Source organism: Lepidochelys olivacea (genome assembly GCF_965140295.1).
Source record: "Lepidochelys olivacea isolate rLepOli2 genome assembly, chromosome: 3".
Classification (NCBI taxonomy): Eukaryota; Metazoa; Chordata; order Testudines; family Cheloniidae; genus Lepidochelys; species Lepidochelys olivacea.
Window position 1 is genome coordinate 135,772,788 of NC_140413.1, and position 22,872 is coordinate 135,795,659.

At 40.9% G+C, this 22,872-nt stretch overlaps 1 protein-coding gene across 1 annotated transcript in view; it reads right to left on the reverse strand.

Moving 5' to 3' along the window:
- Positions 1–22,872, reverse strand: part of NID1 (nidogen 1) — an 80,346-nt gene that overhangs the window by 9,769 nt on the left and 47,705 nt on the right. Inside the window, exons 13-16 of the mRNA XM_084622891.1 lie at positions 10,328–10,555; positions 9,202–9,374; positions 5,485–5,611; positions 618–789 (exon numbers count right to left, since the gene is read on the reverse strand). Of these exons, the coding sequence (XP_084479017.1) occupies positions 618–789; positions 5,485–5,611; positions 9,202–9,374; positions 10,328–10,555 (700 nt within the window). The remainder of the gene's footprint in view (positions 1–617; positions 790–5,484; positions 5,612–9,201; positions 9,375–10,327; positions 10,556–22,872) is intronic.

A 22,872-nucleotide genomic window follows, 5' to 3' on the forward strand; every position in this document is an offset into this window, starting at 1 on the left:
CCAAATAGTAAGAATGAATCTATTTACTTAAGATAAAACTGGCAGGGGTTTAAAGGTAAGCACTGTAGCTGAAATGTTTCACGGCACAGCTGGATTTTCAAAGTTTCGGTAGAGTCTTGGTGTATGTTAATTAGGAGGCTGTCCCAAGCATAACAGTGTCAGAGAAAACACATCATGGGGTGTAGGTGAAGGAGACAGAGAGAATAAATAGGAAAGGTACTTGGATGATGGTCAGGAGTAGATAAAGGCAGAGATGTAGATAGAGAAGGAGTTAATGCAGTTTTTTGAAAGGCAGCAGAGTACTGGAAATATGGCTGCCATTAAGGAAAAAACAATAAGAAAATGCTTATTCTAATCCAATACTTCATTTGCTAATAAAAATGCATTATTATTGTGCCTAGGAAGAAATGCTTCTAATAAGCATTCTGAAAGAAGTTTTTATTTCCAATAAAACACCTAGTAATATATTATTTTATAGGAGGATATTTGGGACTGAGAAAAGGATACTGAAGCTTTATATCAACAGTTGAAGACAGTGTAAAAATGTAGAGGGACTTTCAGGATATATACATAGAATGTTCATTAAAAATAAATGTGTCTATAAAATATATATATACCCTCTCACAGAATCTGTTACTATGGCTCTGGGGTTCACCAGATCAGTGTTAAACAGCACTCGGCGCTGGCTACCATCCAGCCTGGCCACTTCTATTCTATCGAGGTAAGAGTCAGTCCAGAAAACGTTGCGACCGAGATGATCTATTGCTATTCCTTCAGGACTTCCTAAGTCTGGAACAGAACAAAGAAAATAAAACACCAAACAATAAGTTTGTTTCCTAATATAGTTATACTAAACACTTAACGGTTATTCCAGCTTGAGCAGCAATGTTTCCATTAAGTAATTTTCCTAATGCCTGTCCAATCACAATTAAGGCCAACAAACCATTTTATACAGAGTACGTTAACCTGTTACACGAGGAATATAAGTTGTACCTTACAAAATATAAAAATAGTGACTTATTGTTAAGGCATGCACTTCTACAAAAGAGATCTTTAATTGGCACCTGAAAGAGAGCAAATCTAATTGCTAGAGAGAACAACAAAAGTGACTAGTTTATTTCACTATTGATCGTAGAGAAAATTAAAGGACGTGCAGGTAGTTTAGGCTTGATGTCAATGGGGCTCTTCATAGGCTCAGGGATCAATCCAAACGGCACATCTCACAGGAACTGGGGCCCAGGTCAGTGGCAGTCAAGAACAACATACGGGTTTCCTGTGCTAATCACTAGACACTGCTGCCTCCCACAGAACACAAGCTGAAGTCACGGTTTAAATGTACTATAAATGTTTTGTTAACAATTCAATAGGGTTACACAACTTCTAAGTTGATACTTCCATAGATTTTTTCTGTTAATTTTAAAATACACCAAAAGCCCATGAATCAGCGGAAGGACTCCAATTGATTTTAATGGGCTTTAGATCAGCCCTATGGGCTATTAGGGGAGAATTCCATGTCAGGGATACAGTTCTCAATTAAATTCTGAAGGCTGCTTAGAATAATTTCTATAGAACCCAATAAACTTCTGGTGGTTTCATCCTTACTGAATTTTATAGGACTTTTTCAAAAATGGCTGTAACAAAAACCTACTCAAATTTAGAATTACAAGAATATGCCAAATAATTAGAGCAAAGGGAGGTACATACTCTATTTGAAATTTAGGAAACAAAAAACAAAAATCAAGAAAAAACCCACCACAATTCTTTGTCCCACAACATCCAGCTTTATATTGTGTTGTCAGGACCTGCTCCCTCCAATATGCCAATAACAGAGCTCCATTAGTCTGGAGCATGAAGCTGGCTTAGAAGGGTCAGGTGACTGTGTCCTTTCTGAAGGATGCACAATTCTATCATACTGACTATTTCAAATCTGAGATGCCAATGGACCTACTTAATTTTTTTTTTAATTTATAGTTAGGACTCACTTCTCACCCTGATAATTACACAAATTCTAACCCAAGGGCTTGTCTACCTACAAAAGTAACTATATCAGTGCACCTAAATTGGTATAGTCCCCTAGTGTGGACACAGTTATACCAGTATAGTTTATTCCCATACTGAAAGTGAACTATACTAGTTTAAGGCACTTTTATTATCTGTATATCTGCCAAGTGGTTCAACTGGGATAATTATTTTTTGTTAAAAAAAACAAACAACCAAACAAAAGAACCGAAAACATCACAACTTTATCGGAAGTAGTAATGCTAATACAAAAATAGGTATGTAGTGCTGACTTAAGAAGAAGAATGACTGGCAGGGAAACAAACACTATTGCTCATCAGTATTGAAATTATTCTATCCTTTTGGAAAACAAAATGGTCTTTGCAAAGATCTGGGGCGGGCTTACAAATCTTTAAAGTATGTCAGTACAAAAGGAGAAGAAACAACGCATCATTCTGAAAGCTATAGTTTTGTACTGATTACAATTTAAATACATCATAATATTTAAAAATGTATTCAAGTTTAACAATCAATCTCCAAAGTGCTAATAGAATTAACCCTAGATGGAATTTAAATTCAAGTCTGTGTTTTGCAGAGGGATTTTGTTTGGAACATATTTTAGTACTGTATGTGCATAGTTTTTCTTGGACAGTTATCTGTTCCAAAAGCAACAGGAAATAGCAGACAATGACCTATTACTCTGGTCCCAGTGATTTCTCACTCAAAATCATAGAAGGAGAAACAAATACTTTAAAAATATAAATAAAAAGGCATATTAAAGTTTCTTGTACTCAGCCAGCACAAAAAATTGCTCTACAGTTTTTAGGACACATAGGTCCACAGAGAAGAACGGGCTGCACACAAACTGAAACTAAATGTAAATACAATCCCATTTCAGACTAATTCCAGAGGTATAAACTCTGAATGAACCAGTAAGGAAAGATTGCATGGGGTTGTTTCAAAAGTGTCATAGTGTCCCTTCATAAAAAGAAAAGAAGTACTTGTGGCATCTTAGAGATGAAGAAATTTATTTGAGCATAAGCTTCGTGGGCTACAGCCCATGTCATCAAATGCATAGAATGGAATATATCGTAAGAAGATAGATATATGCATACAGAGAACATGAAAAAGTGGAGTAAGAGGCTAATTAATTAAGATGAGCTATTATCAGCAAGTGTCTAAATGGGCCATCTTGATTATCACAACAAAAGTTTTTTTCTCCTGCTGATAATAGCTCATCTTAATTAATGAGTCTCTTACTCCACTTTTTCATGTTCTCTGTATGTATATATATATATCTTCTTACTATATGTTCCATTCTATGCATCTGATGAAACTGTAGCCCACAAAAGCTTATGCTCAAATAAATTTGTTAGTCTGTAAGGTGCCACAAGTACTCCTGTTCTTTTTGCGGATACAGATTAACACGGCTGCTACTCTGAAACCTGTCCCTTCATGAAAACCATCTGTCAAGGAAGCTTTCAAATGCAGAACTACACGCCCCATTTCTGAATTTCAAAGAAAGATTAAATGAAATGAATTGAGTTTGTCTATTCATTTTCACATTTATTCATTATTCAGCCATTAAACAAGTCTTGTATTTCTCAACCCAAACTGGATTCCTGGGGAGAAACACTTGGGCAAATCACTAGGTGGGAATTTAAAAAAACCGGACACTGTGATTATCCTAATAAGAGTTATATTGGACCATAATCAGCAGAAGCTACATTGCCTTATCTAGGTATGTAACTTATTTGGGTCACAAATTGTGTGTGTGTGTGTGTGTGTGTACGTGCGCGTGTGCGCATGGGCAAGCACACGTGTGTGCATGTTGGACGAGTGGGAATGACCACCCACTCCAAGACTGAAATCTGCAAAGAACTGATCAAGGTGTACCAAGCAAATGTCAATTAGATTCCTCTCCCACCCCCAAATCATGCTTCTATATCCTTTCATCTCTTGCTGAGGTCAGCAGGCAGTGGGAGCTGCCTCATGTGGGGTGGAGACTCTCTCTCCCATCCCCAGGCACTGAACAGGAGGACTGCCGACTCCGATGGTCTATTAGTCAATTGGTCCGAATAGGAGAGGGTAGTGGGTTAGAGATCTGCTACCAGTGGTTTCCAGGAGTCCTTCCTCCCTGGCACAATTCTATTTTGAGCTGTCAGCCAGGAGATTTAAAGAGGCTGTGTGTGGCCTGAAGTAAATGTCTTTCCTGGCTGGCTAGCCAGAGGGAAACTTGGCCCCTGCTAGCATGTCTAAGGGAATATATTAAGCAGGTTCTGTGCATCTCCTCCCCCACCTCACCAGTCACTCCTAGGGCCATGATTTCAGTACACCAGTACTGGAGTCAGGCTGGACACAGTCCCAGGCTCTGCACACATGTATGGCTTATATGATTTAATATGATTTAAACAACTGCAGCAGAGGGGAAGTTCCCTGTGCGGAGCAGCCCTGCAGCTGCGGAGCTCAGGAAACTTGTAGCCTCGGGAGGCTACGCAGCTGCAGAAGCAGATGAGAGCTGAATGGAGCCCCATACCAAAACATGCCCCTGCAAAGCAAACAAATTCCAATCACAAAAACATGAACAAAGAAATAAATGTTCAATACAAAAACAAACTGCAAACCGAACAAGGGAGCTGCAGCACACGGAAAGGAGATAAAAACAGGAAAACCTCAATGTCTTCTGAAAGATTGGGAATAGTGCCTCTGCAATTTTGAATTTGAATTTTGGCTAGCAATGCACACCATGTAAATGCTAAATTGACTCCCCTCCCCAAATCTGTTTATAATGACTTAATAGGCACGAGGTTTGTTTTGCTACGTATTGCAGAAGTATGAGCACAGTTTAGCACTGTGACTGCTGAACAATCCATTATACTTCATGATGAAAGATTGTGGAAAGGTAGTTTATGGTGATATCCAATAGCCCATACCTACTACTACAAACTGCTGGGGACCTGTCCTAGCTCTTGTGATGGCAGGCCCATTAGAAATGCTTACTTCATCCTTCAAATCCCTCCTGCTGAGAGGCCTACAAAAAAACTCAACAATAGTTAAGTAGGTGGTGTGAGGGGAGTGCTGTTCATTACCCAGATCATAATCATCTCCCTGTTACCTTGTGCTCCCCTCAACATGTTCGATGTATTCACCTGTTGTCACTTGCCTTATACATAGATTGTAAGTTCTTTGGGGCAGGGACTGTGTTTTTGTTCAGTTTGTACAGTGCCTAGCACAATGGTGCTGGAGCCACTAGGTGCTTCCGCAATACACGTAAGAATAAAATAGACAGGTTTTTTAAATATAAAGATTTTTAAAACCTAAGATTATCCAATCACTTTGATTTCTGCCAATTTGATCTTCCTTTAAACAATCTAGCCTTGCAGCAGTAAGAGTAAGGTCATTGGCTGGTCAGTGCAGGTTGGTGTATGCAAGTCTTTACACTCCCTGCTGGAAATGAATCTATCAAGCAGAAACTAATATTGCTACCTGCTTTGATGATGGTTGTTGGCTCTCCACCATGCAAACTGGCTCTACTGATGGAAGGGCCACTGATCTCCGTCCAGTAAACCATCTTGTCCATGCAGTCATACGCAACTCCAATAACAACGCTGTCCTGTAAGTCAACAAGTGAATAATTACAGCCTCATACTAAATAACAGTTCTAAAGCTAGAAAGAATGGCTTAGGGGGTCTAAGCATCAGGCTCTACGCAGGGCCAGAGTTAAGAATAAGGGCCCAGCAGGCAAACGAACAGAGGGGCCCTGATGGGGGTCAGGTCATGGAGGAGAGCTATAGAGGCAGGTGGAAGGTGAGTGGCCAGGAGGAGCAGAGTTACAGCTGTTGGAGAAGTAGTTAGTGCAAGTGAGAAGCTGCTGCACCCCCACCCCCACTGCAGTCTGGCCAGAGGATACCCTCTTCACTCATCTAAAAAAGGAAATAATTGTGATTCCCTCCATCTCATGACAGTCATCCTGACAATTATCTTTGCAGTAGCCCACAAAACTTTTAATCGAAACTCCTTTAATTAATCAGGCCTTTAATTAATCATTTCCAATTCTGTTACATACACAGAGACCTACTGAGAGTTAGTGCTGAATTTTGTGGATAGTTCCAATAGCCTCCTTTGCAATGACTGATGCAGTCTCTTTGCCTTTTACTTATTTTCTCCTTTTCCTCCTTCGCCATTTTATTTTTCTTTCAAGAATCCTCATATTTCCCTCCACACTTTTCAGTGTTTTTCCTTCAGATTAATTTTTCCTCATCTCCCTCTTTCCCACATTCTTTCATGAGTACCTCTTTCCTGTCACTCTTTGTTTTTCTCTCATCTTCCTCCTTACTCTTTCCTTAACTTCTCTTTTCTTTCTAACTGTCCCATCTTTCTTTCCTTCCATTACCTTAAATTTTCTCCCTTCTGTCATGTCCAGTACCTACTCACACCCATCACACACTCTGCCACTAGATTCTAGAACACCCAGCCACCAATATACTCATTCACCCAACCACATTTCATCCACCCATCATTCACACCTTCTCTCCCCAACATACCTGTGCACCCACTTCTCCCTGGATGTAACCACCCCCACCACCATCACCCCTGTCCATCATGCACCCACACTGTACTGTGGGTGCCTCCCACACGCCCATGCGCCAACTCCTCACCCTGTCTACTAGACACATACACACCATGAATCCATTCCTCACTCATTCAAGTGCTAGGGCCCTCTAGTGGTGTCCCCACAATCTACTCTCCCAATGCTGGGGCTCTCAGGCAGCTCTTATACAGAGTCTGTTCTCTTCCTCCTGTACCCTACATTCCTTTAATGTGTGGTATGCAACGTTTAGTTGCTGCCTGCCACTAACCCACACACCCTAGGTGGCTGCATTTCATTGGTGCTTGTGCATGCAGTTTGTGAACCGCTTTGTATGCCTGGTACTATATTGAAATATAATTTATTAAATTAAAACTGTTAAATTAAATTAAATTATTTTTTTTAATACATGAACTATTCTTATTTAAAATGAACTACAACATTTCCTCTTCCTGAGAAAGTCAGTGGACAATCAGAAAAGATTTAAGACTCTTTAAGACTTGCAAAAGAAAGCAGAACCTAAAGAGCACACATTTAGATTTAAAAAATCCTTATTATAGCAATTGGATGGGACTTTTAGTCTGACACTCCTCATTTTGTATGGATTCCTGAGTCTGTCTCTTGTGATGCCTTCGTAAGATAAGATTCTGGCAGAATGGAAGAGTACAGAGAGTCCAGCAACCCCTTAACAAGGCATTTCAAAAACATCCATTAAAACGAGATTTATTTATGCATGGTGTTCTTGACCATGCGTTCAGGCAATAGGTCGCAGGGTGATCAGAGTGTTTGAGTGTTGCAACATGCTGTTTCTGCTTGACATTTACACAAATCTCTCTATAATTTAGCAACTGGGATAAAAAAAAACCCAGCTATTGTCAGTATAAAGGAAAGAGGTCGGAAAAGTTTAATTAATGATTAAACTAAGAGTTAATCTTATCTATGAAGGTTTTCACTGGAGTTTCTCTTTTAAATTATTTTATTCAGACCAGACAGAAGGAGCCACCAGGAATTTCCAGTTCTGCTTATACATCAACCTGACTGCCCAAGTTTGTACTGGGGCTGATATACAACATCAATTTATTATTGTATAGAATCTTCATACAATAGACAATGGACCCAATTCTACTCTTACATCAGGGCAATCCTACTGACATTACTCACTGAGTTGCACCAGTGTAACTGAGATCAGTATTTGGCCTACAAAGAATACCCAAGAAATACAAAAGTACAACAGTTACAACACCTGGTTCTGGTAGCCACTCTATAACGGGGGCTGGGACGAAAGGGGTAATGCCAAGTGTCAGGAAGAACAAATGAACATGCTGAAGTTGGGTAGCTCAAGGAATCAGATCATATCATTTAACAGAGTTAAGAGCAGTGGTGGGCAACCTGCGACCCATGGGCTGCATGCAGCCCGTCAGGGTAATAATTGACACGTCAGATGTCAGACTTGTCTGTCCCCTCTCCAGGTCTGGTCCCTGTGGGTGATAAATCCTTTCCCCACATTCTTTCCCACTGTTTGGAAAAAGGCTCTTCTTATCAAATGACTCCCTGATGCTTTTCAAATCCCATCCTCTTTTCCATGGCCTGTAACTCTTAACCAGTGGTGGGCAACCTGCGGCCCGTAGGCTGCATGCAGCCCATCAGGGTAATATGCTGATGGGCCACCAGACAGTTTGTTTACATTTGCACAGCCGCCCACAGCTCCCAGTGGCTGTGGTTCGCCGTTCTCAGCCAATGGGAGCTGCGGGAGTGGCGCAGGCCACAGTGACATGCTGGCCTCTGCTTCCTGCAGCTCCCATTGGCTGGGAACAGTGAATCACGGGCATTGGGAGCTGCGGGCGGCCATGCAAATGTAAACAAACTGTCTGGTGGCCCAACAGCAGATTACCCTGACGGGCCGTGTGCAGCCTACGGGCCACAGGTTGCCCACCACTGGTTAAGAGTTACAGGCCATGGAAAAGAGGATGGGATTTGAAAAGCAACAGGGAGTCATTTGATAAGAAGAGGCTTTTTCCAAACAGTGGGAAAGAATGTGGGGAAAGGATTTACCACCCACAGGGACCAGACCTGGAGAAGGGACAAACAAGTTTGACATCTGAAGTGATTAGGGAACTGACTGGAGAACAGGGTGAGATTCAGACAGATGACAGGAGGAGAAAAGACAGAAACTCAATGGAAGACCTTTAAGAATAATATGGAGTTTTATACTGGAGGCTGCAGTGGACAGGAAGCCAATGAAAGCCATGAGTCTGGGGGTGAGGTGTTCCCACACACAAGCTATAAGAGGTTTTTTTGGACATAAAAGGAACACAAGATTTATTCATGATGAAAAGCTAAAATGCTCTGTGAACCTTTCCTTTAGTGTAAATAACTCTTTCTGTAGCCACAGGATTCTTTATTACTGATATAAATAATTTCAATAAGAGTGAGAGGATACCAAATTTGTGTGGAGCACAGGTAAATTTGGGACTAAAATGAGTAAGTCCTTCAATGTAAGGGAGATTTGAGAGGGTTTCCTCTGTACACAAGGTCCATAATCTATCTCTTCAGTGACCAAGAGGACATTTTCTCCCTAAGCACCAGTGGCTATAGGAGGTACAATAGATACTCACTGGAACATGCAGTAAAGCTTTTGCATCAGTTTTCTTCATATTATTTTCCACCAGTGGGACGTGTTCAATCTTCCCACTTTGGGCAAAGAGTAAGTGTGTTCCTGGGGGCAGAGGAATTGAATCTGGTCGAACAGAGGGCCCAATAACAACAGGAGGAGCAGATGTGCTCAGACCTTGGTGACAGATGACGAAAAGCAGACGAAAAACTCAGTTCATGTAAATACAACAAAGCAAGCCATTATCTTCAGTGCATAATTACAGACATTTTAGAAAGAAATAGCACTATAAATGGATAGTAACAAGAAAGGTAGTACAACAGATATTATACAGCTTCTGAATTTTTCTTGCACACGGTGCTGCGACCGAGTGCGTTATAGCTAAGGCTGCGAGTGGGTCACGGAGATCATGGATTCTATGACTTTCTGTGACTTCTGCAGTGGCCGGTGCGCCTGGCTCAGGGGCAGCTCAGGCAGCTCCTGCGCCAGTCGTACTGGCAGCTGCTGGGGAAGTCTGGGGCAACCGCGCACCCACCAGCAGCAGAGTTTCGGTGTGGGAGGGGGCAGAGGCATGGGATGCGGGGAGGTGGGCTCTGGGTGGCACTCACCTGGGGGGCTCGCTGGAAGCGGTGACATCCCCTTCGCTCAGCTGCTAGGTGGAGGCATGGCCAGGCAGCTCTGCGCGCTGCCTCCACCCAGAGCGCTGGCTTCGTAGCTCCCATTGGCCAGGAACTGCAGCCAATGGGATCTGCAGGAGCAGTGCCTGCATGCTGTTGCCCTCCTCAATCCTCCCCACCAGCACCTGGGCTGCCCTCCCCGCACCAAGTTTTAGTCAGGGGTATTTTTAGTAAAAGTCACAGACAGGTGACTGGCTGTGAATTTTTGTTTAGTGCCTGTGAGCTGTCCATGACTTTTACTAAAAATACCCTAACTAAACCTTTACTAAAACATAGCCTTAATTATAGCCCCTCAAGGGGTTTAGCAATGGGCATGCTCCCACTGAGATAGCACAACTCTGCAATACTCCAGGGCAGCGCTGCACCTACACGGTATACCAGAATCCATTAAAAATAGATGCTGCAACAATTTAAGAGATACCCACAGAAGAGACAAATCCTTGAGTAACTTACATGGGGGTCGGATTCCTGGTCCAGTTCTGGTGCCATCAATCTCATTACCATCCCTATTCACACACCAACAATACCCAGTGTTAGAATGGCATTGAATTGGTTGGTAATTCCCGTGCTCATCACACTGAGGAACAAAGTGACCAATAGGTCTGGGCATTTGTGAGTAGGAAGAGTCCCTGCTAGCCAAAGCTTGTTCTTGTTCATGCTGACATTTAGTCTTCTCCAGTTCTGCAAAAAAATAAAGCAATGGATATTTTATTTTATACATCTGACCAGCTACAGGATCCTCGTGCAGCAGACTATGATGAAAGTATTCCAGACTCCAGCCTTTAAAGAAAGTTTTTACTATTACAAGTCCTGATGTCATATCTGAAAAGATAATGTGTAGTTACTTCAATGATAACCTGCCCAAATGGAAGTGTGGCACATTTGTCTCAAAACATATTTCACAGTCAGCGTTAAAAGTGTAACTTCATATAGTTTGAGATTATGAGCAAATGCTAGATTTTAATACGTTATGTGTTCAGATAACAACATCCACTAACAAGAATCATTCTGCCTGTCCATTGTGACCTAGAATGGAACTTCACTCCTCCAGGAGGAGGCAGCATAATGTGTAATCAATTTGCAACACCACCTCACCCCAAGAATTGTGGCTAACTAGCTATGCCATACTGTAGATGTAATTTTGTTTTGCAGCTCTAAAGGCCTAGTCTCCCTTCAGATCCACAAGAGCAAGTCCATGATAAGCAGCAGAAATTACAAGTTCTCTGCAAAAAGATGCATACGATGAGGTGAGCTGTAGCTCGCGAAAGCTTATGCTCAAATAAATTGGTTAGTCTCTAAGATGCCACAAGTCCTCCTTTTCTTTTTGCGAATACAGACTAACACGGCTGTTACTCTGAAAGTTCTCTGCAGAAGCCAAAAAGTGCAGTGCCTCCTTATGGCTTTATGTCACAAGCAGGGCGACATCCCTCTGGTATCTGCAAAGAGAAGTGTGGTCTGGTCCAAAAGGGGGGGGAACACAAACAAAGTCGGGGGGGGGGGGGAATCATAGGACTAGATTCTACTGTCTTGTAAATGTGTTGAAAAGAAGGGCGTATCAGGCAGAACAGATACACCAGTCTAGAAACTGATGACATGCAGCAGCCCCACCACCTGTGGAGATCTGTTAATAAAGAGGTCACAAAGGAACCATTAGCATTCTATATGCTCAGGAGGGTTGGACACAGTCCTCTGAAGAACAGGTTTTCCTAAGACATCACAAAATCAGTTTATGAAAAATATACTGTAATCAGATACCTCATGCAACAGGGAATAGTAGCATGAGCGGAACACTAACTTTTCCTTTGACTTGCCTTTCAGCATAAACAAACTCAAAACGTACAGACAAATGACTTTTTATGTCTCCAGACACAACTGACTGGATTAGTTTTATCTTACTTTTGGGGGTCCCTGCAGCGTTTGGGAGGGAAGAGATAGAGATCAGTTGTGACTGCACATCCCCTGCCTCCTTTCTCAGCCTGCAGAACCAGTTCTCCAACCAGCCAGCAACAACCACTCTGAACTGTTTGATGACAAGGTTTAACATCACCACTTTCATTTATTTGTTTGTGTTTTACACCACACAACAGCCTGGTAGGGAACAATGACTAGTATCAGCAGTACACCCCTGCGAAGCCACTCAGAGTAGAGCAGGCTCTGCAGATGACACCGCTTATTCATACGGTTTTACAGTCACACAGATACAAACCTTAGATTTTTTTAAAATTTATTTAAACCAGTTATGCAAGGACAGGCTTGGGACATGTCTCAGACACCTGGACACAATTAAAATCGGGAAATGCAAATGTCTTGAGAACAGTTCAGCGTCTCTAAACAAATGAAATATTTGGCCTCAGCTCTGACGTGGGTGGTGAAGTACATTGAGACAAGGGAGACCACACATTTTTAAGGAACACTACAGAGCTAATATTCTGTGTGTGTTTGAAATGATTATCTTCCCAGCAATGCACTCTAAAAAAGCAGGGAATGCAGTAAAGCAGGGAATGCAGTAATTGGCTTCTTTGCCCAAACCGTTTGCTTTTTTAAGAGGTCACGTTCTGTGTATAGCATTCTCCCGTGAAAGCTGAGGGTGTACAGCAGCGGGAGCCCAGCCACGTTTTTCTACTGTTCAAGGGTTTTAAAAGGAAACTATTATCCATCCAAATTATCTTTGTGAGAAGGCATCAGCCCCTCCCTCCTCCAAAAATGAATATGAATCCTAGAGGTTGGCCTTTGCTCCTCTCTGCCCCAAGAATTAATCATCAAATAGTGTAATAGCCTCAGTCACAACTGAATTTCTAACAAAACTAAACCAGCAGTTATTTTATTAACAACTTAAATTTCTAAATCTAAATCAAGAGAATGAATACATTTTTAAAAGGAGTTAGCTATTACGTATTATAGAAAAGAATGCATGCACTCCAATTGTAATCTGGTTGTTACATAAAACACGGTCTTACTACAGCTAAATAGAATGTCACAAGAATCTTGGAGTTCACATATGTATATGAACTTAGTTACATAGATACTTTCCACGCTGATTATAGGAATGTCAAAAACGAGATGGCAAAACCCACAGCAAAACAGTAAATTGCAAGTTACTCATGACTACCAATTTAGGTCTCAATCCTGCAAATATTTATACATGTGCTCAACTTTACTTAAGCAAGCACACACATAACTGTTTGCAGGATTAGGGCCTTAGGCCAATATTGCAATCAGAGCCATGTGGGCAGACTCTGAAACTCTATACAGTCACAAAGCTCTGCTCATGTGGATCCAATTGAAGGACTGAGGCCTTAATTTTGACAGTTCCTTTCCAATAGCTAGTTAAGAATAATATAGATGTTAAGAATGAAAGTTTCCAAAACACATTCCCAGTGTTCTCCTGAACTGAAGCCATAGTCAACAGATAAGAGTTTACAAAAATATTTATAGGAAAAGAGAATCTCAAGCAAAATAATTTCACTATCACCGCATAGACAGGAAGCTATAGTAAAGATACCTCCTTTCATAACCATAGCAGTTCACCTTGCAGTTTTGTTAAGTCTCCCCAACACAAACACAAAAACACATGCTTTACTTGCTATTGCAATCCTACGGACCAATCTTGCAAACATTTATTTATGCAATTAGTCCCAATAAAGTCAGTGGGATTACTCACATAAGTAAGAGCTTGTTGGATCAGACATCTAGTTTCCAGACTCTGGAGCCCAGGGCTTTTTTAAACTTTGAAATTCTTAGCCTATATTTATAAAGATACAGAAGACAGCTAAACAACCAAATCCCACTGCTTTTCAATGAGAGTTGGGTGCTTAGCTGCCCTTTGTGCCTTTGAAAATCATCATCTTACTCATTTGTGCTAGATGCTTATATGTATGGATTTGTGGTAAGCTTTCAGTTCCATCCAACTGTCTATAGGTTACCTTGAGATCTATTCTTTCATTCTTGTAAACAGCCTACTTTAGATAAATATTTGTATTTAAAATCTGTGAACAGAAATAAGATCATCATCAGCATATCTGCATTCTATACTGAGCACACACATTTATTTTGGATAGTCTTTCAGCATTTTTTTTTGGATAGTCTTTCACCCTTATTCTCATGCTTCAACTCATAATGCTTATTTTAGCTCATATTACAACATACACATAAAAGTTCATCAGCACCATCACCACCAACAAAAAAATGAAATTCTATCAACTATAACCACTTAGGTTTCAGAGTAGCAGCCGTGTTAGTCTGTATTCGCAAAAAGAAAAGGACCACTAGTGGCACCTTAGAGACTAACCAATTTATTTGAGCATAAGCTTTTGTAAGCTACAGCTCACTTCATTGGATGCATGAAGTGGAAAATACAGTGGGGAGATTTATATACACACAGAACATGAAAAAATGGGTGTTATCATACACACTGTAAGGAGAGTGATCACTTAAGATGAAAAGTACTCCTTTTCTTTTTGCGAATACAGACTAACACGGCTGTTACTCTGAAACCTGTCATTATGGAGGGCACTGCATTTAGCCGTATGGAGTGGAAATCTATCAACTGCATGAAAAAACTTGTACAGATACAGACAGACATCATCTTCCTTTCCAAATGCAAACAGATGGACATCGTACCAAAAGGACTGAAGGTAAAAAATCCATTACAATCTACATAGCACACAGACTATGCTGACAGCTTGTGCCACACGCTCTCAAAGAAACTGCGGAATCACCTGATCAACATCCTCTACAGCAAACAGGGAAAGATTAAGAATGAGCTCTCAAAACTGGATACTCTCATAAAAAACCAACCTTCCACACAAACTTCCTCGTGGCTGGATTTTACTAAAACTAGACAAGCCATTTACAACGCACACTTTGCTTCTCTACAAAAGAAAAAGGACACTAAACTTTCTAAACTACTACATGCTACTAGGGGCCACAGCAATGGTTCCCTCAACCCACCTAGCAATATTGTTAACCTATCCAACTATACTCTCAGCCCAGCAGAAGCAGCTGTTCTATCTCGGGGCCTCTCCTTCTGCCCCTCCACCCCCACGAACATGATACAGTTCTGTGGTGACCTAGAATCCTATTTTCGACATCTCCGACTCAAGGAATATTTCCAAAATACCTCTGAACAGCATACTAATCCACAGAGGTCTCCCTACCAACACTACAGAAAGAGGGATTCTAGGTGGACTCCTCCTGAAGGTCGAAACAGCAGACTGGACTTCTACATAGAGTGCTTCCGCCGACGTGCACGGGCTGAAATTGTGGAAAAGCAGCATCACTTGCCCCATAACCTCAGCCATGCGGAACGCAATGCCATCCACAGCCTCAGAAACAACTCTGACATCATAATCAAAAAGGCTGACAAAGGAGGTGCTGTCGTCATCATGAATAGGTCGGAATATGAACAAGAGGCTGCTCGGCAGCTCTCCAACACCAGTTTCTACAAGCCATTACCCTATGATCCCACTGAGAGTTACCAAAAGCAACTACAGCATTTGCTCAAGAAACTTCCTGAAAAAGCACAAGATCAAATCCACACAGACACACCCCTGGAACTCCGACCTGGGATATTCTATCTACTACCCAAGATCCATAAACCTGGAAATCCTGGGCGCCCCATCATCTCAGGCATTGGCACCCTGACAGCAGGATTGTCTGGCTATGTAGACTCCCTCCTCAGGCCCTACGCGACCAGCACTCCCAGCTAGCTTCGAGACACCACTGACTTCCTGAGGAAACTTCAATCCATCGGTGATCTTCCTGATAACACCCTCCTGGCCACTATGGATGTAGAAGCCCTCTACACCAACATTCCACACAAAGATGGACTACAAGCCGTCAAGAACACTATCCCCGATAATGTCACGGCTAACCTGGTGGCTGAACTTTGTGACTTTGTCCTTACCCATAACTATTTCACATTTGGGGACAATGTATACCTTCAGATCAGCGGCACTGCTATGGGTACCCGCATGGCCCCACAGTATGCCAACATTTTTATGGCTGATTTAAAAAACGCTTCCTCAGCTCTCGTCCCCTAAAGCCCCTACTCTACTTGCACTATATTGATGACATCTTCATCATCTGGACCCATGGAAAAGAAGCCCTTGAGGAATTCCACCATGATTTCAACAATTTCCATCCCACCATCAACCTCAGCCTGGTCCAGTCCACACAAGAGATCCACTTCCTGGACACTACAGTGCTAATAAACAATGGTCACATAAACACCACCCTATACCGGAAACCTACTGACCGCTATTCCTACCTGCATGCCTCCAGCTTTCACCCTGACCACACCACACGATCCATCGTCTACAGCCAAGCTCTGCGATACAACCGCATTTGCTCCAACCCCTCAGACAGAGACAAACACCTACAAGATCTCTGTCAAGCTTTCTTACAACTACAATACCCACCTGCGGAAGTAAAGAAACAGATTGATAGAGCCAGAAGAGTTCCCAGAAGTTACCTACTACAGGACAGGCCTAACAAAGAAAATAACAGAACGCCACTAGCCGTCACCTTCAGCCCCCAACTAAAACCCCTCCAACGCATTATTAAGGATCTACAACCTATCCTAAAGGATGACCCAGCACTCTCACAAATCTTGGGAGACAGGCCAGTCCTTGCCTACAGACAGCCCCGCAACCTGAAGCAAATACTCACCAACAACCACATACCACACAACAGAACCACTAACCCAGGAACTTATCCTTGCAACAAAGCCCGTTGCCAACTGTGCCCACATATCTATTCAGGGGACACCATCACAGGGCCTAATAACATCAGCCACACTGTCAGAGGCTCGTTCACCTGCACATCCACCAATGTGATATATGCCATCATGTGCCAGCAATGCCCCTCTGCCATGTACATTGGTCAAACTGGACAGTCTCTACGTAAAAGAATAAATGGACACAAATCAGATGTCAAGAATTATAACATTCATAAACCAGTCGGAGAACACTTCAATCTCTCTGGTCACGCAATCACAGACATGAAGGTCGCTATCTTAAAACAAAAAATCTTCAAATCCAGACTCCAGCGAGAAACTGCTGAATTGGAATTCATTTGCAAATTGGATACTATTAATTTAGGCTTAAATAGAGACTGGGAGTGGCTAAGTCATTATGCAAGGTAGCCTGTGTCCTCTTGTTTTTTCCTACCCCCCCCCCAAGATGTTCTGGTTTAACTTGGATTTAAACTTGGAGAGTGGTCAGTTTGGATGAGCTATTACCAGCAGGAGAGTGAGTTTGTGTGTGTATGGGGGTGGGGGGGATGTGAGAAAACCTGGATTTGTGCAGGAAATAGCCCAACTTGATTGTCATGCACATTGTGTAAAGAGTTGTCACTTTGGATGGGCTATCACCAGCAGGAGAGTGAATTTGTGTGGGGGGGTGGAGGGTGAGAAAACCTGGATTTGTGCTGGAAATGGCCCACCTGATGATCACTTTAGATAAGCTATTACCAGCAGGACAGTGGGGTGGGAGGAGGTATTGTTTCATATTCTCTGTGTATATATAAAGTCTGCTGCAGTTTCCACGGTATGCATCCGATGAAGTGAGCTGTAGCTCACGAAAGCTTATGCTCAAATAAATTGGTTAGTCTCTAAGGTGCCACAAGTACTCCTTTTCTTTTTGCGAATACAGACTAACACGGCTGTTACTCTGAAACCTGTCACTTAAGATGAGCTATTACCAGCAGGAGAGCCGGGGGGGGGGGGGGGGGGAGGGAACAAGACAAAAGGTTAACACCCATTTTTTCATGTTCTGTGTGTATATAAATCTCCTCACTGTATTTTCCACTGAATGCAGCCGATGAAGTGAGCTGTAGCTCACAAAAGCTTATGCTCAAATAAATTGGTTAGTCTCTAAGGTGCCACTAGTACTCCTTTTCTTATGACCACTCAGTCACTTTGTTTTTACACTGCATTTCTTTCCCCTCTTTTGTTAGTTTGAATTGTAAGTAGGGCTGTCTATTAATCGCAATTAACTCACATGATTAACTCAAAAAACTTAATTGCAATTAAAAAATTAATCATGACTAATTGCAGTTTTAATTGCACTGTTAAACAACAGAATTCCAATTGAAATTTATTAAATATTTTTGGATTTTTTCTACGTTTTCAAATATATTGATTTCAATTACAATTCAGTATAAAAGTAGACTTTATATTGTTAATTTATATTGTTTATTTTTTATTACACTTTATATTGTTATTTTTTATTACAACTATTTGCACTGTAAAAATGGCAAACAAAAGAAACAGTATTTTTCAGTTCACCTCATACAAGTACCATAGTGCAATCTCTTTATTGTGAAAGTGCAACTTACAAATGTAATTTTTTTGTTCCATAACTGCACTCAAAAACAAAACAATGTAAAACTTCAGAGTCTACAAGTCAACTCAGTCCTACTTCTTGTTCAGCCAATTGCTAAGACAAACAGGTTTGTTTACATGTATGGGCGATAATGCTGCCTGCTTCTTATTTACCATGTCACCTGAAAGTTAGAACAGGCATTTGCATGGCACTTTTGTAGCCGGCATTGCAAGGTATTTACTTGCCAGATATGCTAAACACTCGTATTCCCCTTCATGCTTTGACCACCATTCCAGAGGACATGCTTCCATGCTGATGATGCTCATTAAAAAAATAATGCATTAATTAAATTTGTGACTGAACTCCTTGGGGGAGAATTGTATGTCTCCTACTCTGTTTTATTTGCATTCTGCCATATATTTCATGTTATAGCAGTCTTGGATGATGACCGAGCCCGTGTTGTTCATTTTAAGAACCTTTCACTGCAGATTTGATAAAAAGCATAGAAGACTTCTAAAGATAGCTACAGCACTCAACCTGAGGTTAAGAATCTGAAGTGCCTTTCAAAATCTGAGAGGTGTAAGGCATGCTTTGAGAAGTTTTAAAAGAGCAACACTCCAGTGCGGAAACTACAGAACTCGAACCATCAAAAAAGAAAATCAACCTTCTGCTAGTGGCATCTGACTCAGATGATGAGAATTAAAATGCATTGGTCCACACTGCTTTGGATGGTTATTGAGCAGAATCCGTCATTAGCATGGATGCATGTCCTCTGGAATGGTGGTTGGAACATGAAGGGACATATGAATCTTTAATGCATCTGGCACATAAATATCTTGCAACGCCGGCTATAACAGTGCCATGTGAATACCTCACTTTCAGGTGATATAGGAAGGAAGCAGGAAGCATTTCTCCTGAAAATGTAAACAAACTTGTTTGTCTGAGCGATTGGCTGAACAAGAAGTAGGACTGAGTAGACTTGTAGGCTCTAAAGTTTTACATTGTTTTGTTTCTGAATGCAGGGTTTTTTTGTACATAATTCTACATTTGTAAGTTCAACTTTCATGATTAAGAGATTGCACTACAGTACTTGTAATGGGGGAATTGAAAAATACTATTACTTATGTTTTTTACAGCGCCAATATTGGTAATAAAATAAATATAAAGTGAGCACTGTACACTTTGTATTCTGTGTTGTAATTGTAGTCAATATATTTGAAAATGTAGAAAATATCCAAAACTATTTAAATAAATGGTATTCTATTATTGTTTAACAGTATGATTAATCGTGCAATTAATTTTTTTAATCGTGTGACAGTCCTAACTGTAAGCTCTTTGGGGCCTGGACCTGGTCTCCTTTCATATATGTAAGTAGAGGGGCATGCCACTGGCACTACATAAGATGTAACATTTAAAATTTTCACCATTATTCTAAAGAATTACACTATTGGTTATTAAACATCTACACAGTGTCATACATTTACCCATTGCTTTAGACACAAGGCTTCATTTTGCAAGCCCTACCACATGTTAATCCTTATGTGAGGAGTCTCATTACCTGCAAAGAAGCTTTTTGCTAGTAAGAGCTTGCAGGATCAGGCTCATACAATAGATAAGACACAGTTCCACATTGTGACACAGAGGCCCATTTGTGCAGCAACACATCAGAACTGACATACTCACTACACCTCACACAGTGGTGTCATATTTAGGGCCCTACCAAATTCACAGCCATGAAAAAAGCATCACGGACCATGAAATCTGGTCTCCCACCGGTGAAATCTGTTTTTGTGTGTGCTTTTACCATATATTATACAGATTTCATGGGGGAGATCAAGGTTTCTCAAATTGGGGGTCCTGACCCAAAAGCGAGTTGCAGGGGGGTTGCAAGGTTATTTTAGGGGGGGTCGTGCTATTGCCACTCTTACTTTTGTGCTGCCTTCAGAGCTGCCATCCTTACTTCTGCACTGCTGATGGCGGTGGCTCTGCCTTCAGACCTGGTCCCCCGGCTAACAACCACCGCTCTCCAACTGCCCAGCTCTGAAGTCAGCACCCCTGCCAGGAGCAGTGCAGAAGTAAGGGTAGCAGTCCTGCAACCCCCCCTACAGGAACCTTGCGATCCCCCACTGCTCCTTTTTGGGTCAGGGCCCCTACAATTACAACACCATGAAATTTCATATTTAAATAGCTGAAATCATTAAATTTACAATTTTTAAAATCCTCTGACCGTGAACTTAACCAAAATGGACCGGGATTTTGGTAGGGCCCTAGTCATGATATATACACAAGAGGTGTCAAGTAATATATCATTGGAAAACTAGTAACTCGCTGATCACTAATATTCTTCCATGATGTATGTATTGGGTATATACCAAGAGTTATGGATATGTGCTAGAATTATGTTCTTAAAGCAATTCATAAACCCACCCACTCTGCCCTAGATAATGGAATGTGTATTTGCTTGGCTGATCAACCTGGTCTGGCAGAGACACTGAAGGCACATTTACTTATAAAATACATAAAGCTATCAAGCTAACAAGTTGGGGAGAAGATATCATGGTGTCTACATTCCAGCAGGAGAAAAAAAAGCTTTATCTGGGCTACAGAGTCAGGCAGTCTGAACCTCAAATGATAAGCAAATAAATCAACTGATTGTATGTATAACACATTCCTGTATTATAAAAGTGTATCAAGTAAGTTCTTTTATAAAAGCCTGTGACCTAAACTCTTGGGTGTAGCAAGTTCCAGAATAGCATGCTACCTGATTTGGGACCTGTCTCCCGATGTGCTCCACTTACGTTTCATTCCATCTTTGTTTCTAACAGTCTCTATAAGGTTGAAAGTATGGACACTGTAGGATTGTAAATATGAACACAGGAAACCATTTTACTATACTATACTATATTTATACTACACAAAAGAATAAATGGACACAAATCAGACATCAAGAATTATAACATTCAAAAACCAGTCAGGGAACACTTCCACCTCCCTGGACACTCAACAATTGACTGAACAGTGGCAATTCTTAAAAACTTCAAAAACAGACTCCAATGAGAAACTGCAGAACTGGAATTAATTTGCAAACTGGACACCATCAAATTAGGCCTGAATAAAGACTGGGAGTGAATGAGTCACTACAAGAACTAAAAACTAATTTCCCCCTACTGTTACTCACACCTTCTTGTCAACTGTTTGAAATGAGCCACCCTGATTACCACTACAAAAGTGATTTTTCGTCCTGTTGATAATAGCCCACGTCAATTGAATTTTCTCGACTTCCGACTTGGTAAGGCAACTCCCATCTTTTCATGTACTGTTATATATATTTTCCTACTGCATTTTCCACTCCATACATCTGATAAAGTGGGTTTTAGCCCACAAAACCATCTGCCCAAATACATTTGTTAGTCTCTAAGGTGCCACTAGTACTCCTCGTTGTTTTTGGTTTTGGATTTTACTATACTTATTCTTATACTTATGTCTACAGTGACCAGCTGTCCTGATTTTATAGGGACAGTCCCTATATTTGGGGCTTTGTCTTATATAGGCGCCTATTACCCCCCACCGAGTCCTGATTTTTCACATTTGCTGTCTGATAACCCTACTTATGTCACTGATTTTTCTAGAATTTCAATTATATTTGTATATGTTAACTAAAGTTCAAAAAAAATTTATTTCACTAATTTCCATCTCCGTAATTAACTCTAAGTAGCTGCCTAAATAAAGAATGTGTTATATATGACAAATGCATGTCGCACTCCAATAAGTAATTTTATAATTGTAATAATCAATACGAATTCAGGGTTAAAAAGATTTTTAATAATCTGTTTACAATGGAACTAACAAAGTTAATGGGAATTGCAATGATGAAACTACCAAAACAAATGGATGGGGATTGTTGGGAATTCAATACATGACCTTTAGCACACAATGGTTAGAACTCCACATGCCATTTGAGTTCATATGTGGACGCAGAAGTTGAAAGACAAGGAAAAGCTAAACAAAGTCAAAACTTTTCGTCATGGAAACATTCATTATGGATGGAACATGTCCAAATGTGGATTTAGATTTATTTTATAAATCTAAGGGTAAAAAGGAGATAATAGATATAAAAAAAAATGAAGTGTACCCAGTATATAGATGAAAAGTGGAGTTGTTTTTTTGTCAAATATACACAGATAGGTCCAAAAAAGAAAAAAAAAACACAGATCAGGAAAAGTAGGGACAGCACATTGTACACCAAAATTAGGAATTAGTACATCTAAAAGAATATCTGATTTTGTAGCTGTTGTGATGGCCAAACTAGCCAATAATGCTAGTGTGTTACACTGGATCTGGGATGGATGTTCAGCAGCAGGGATCATGTTTTTGGGTTCAATATCAGGCCTTGTGGCACTAATAAAAGGGATTTCCACATGTAGAAGTGATTTAATCCATGAAGTTATATTTCTAACAACAGAGTTAGGATAGATAGGAATACATATAGCATTAGCCTGGATGCCAACACATATGAAGATAACAGGAAACAAAATGGCAGACAAAGTTGCTAAAAGCACTGTAAGAAATGGAAGGATTGACTGAGAAATACCCCTGAGTAAACAGGAATTGGCCTCACTGAACGCTCACAAATGCATAGTTGGAAACCAGCCTGCCTTACCTGTGGGTCAGTAT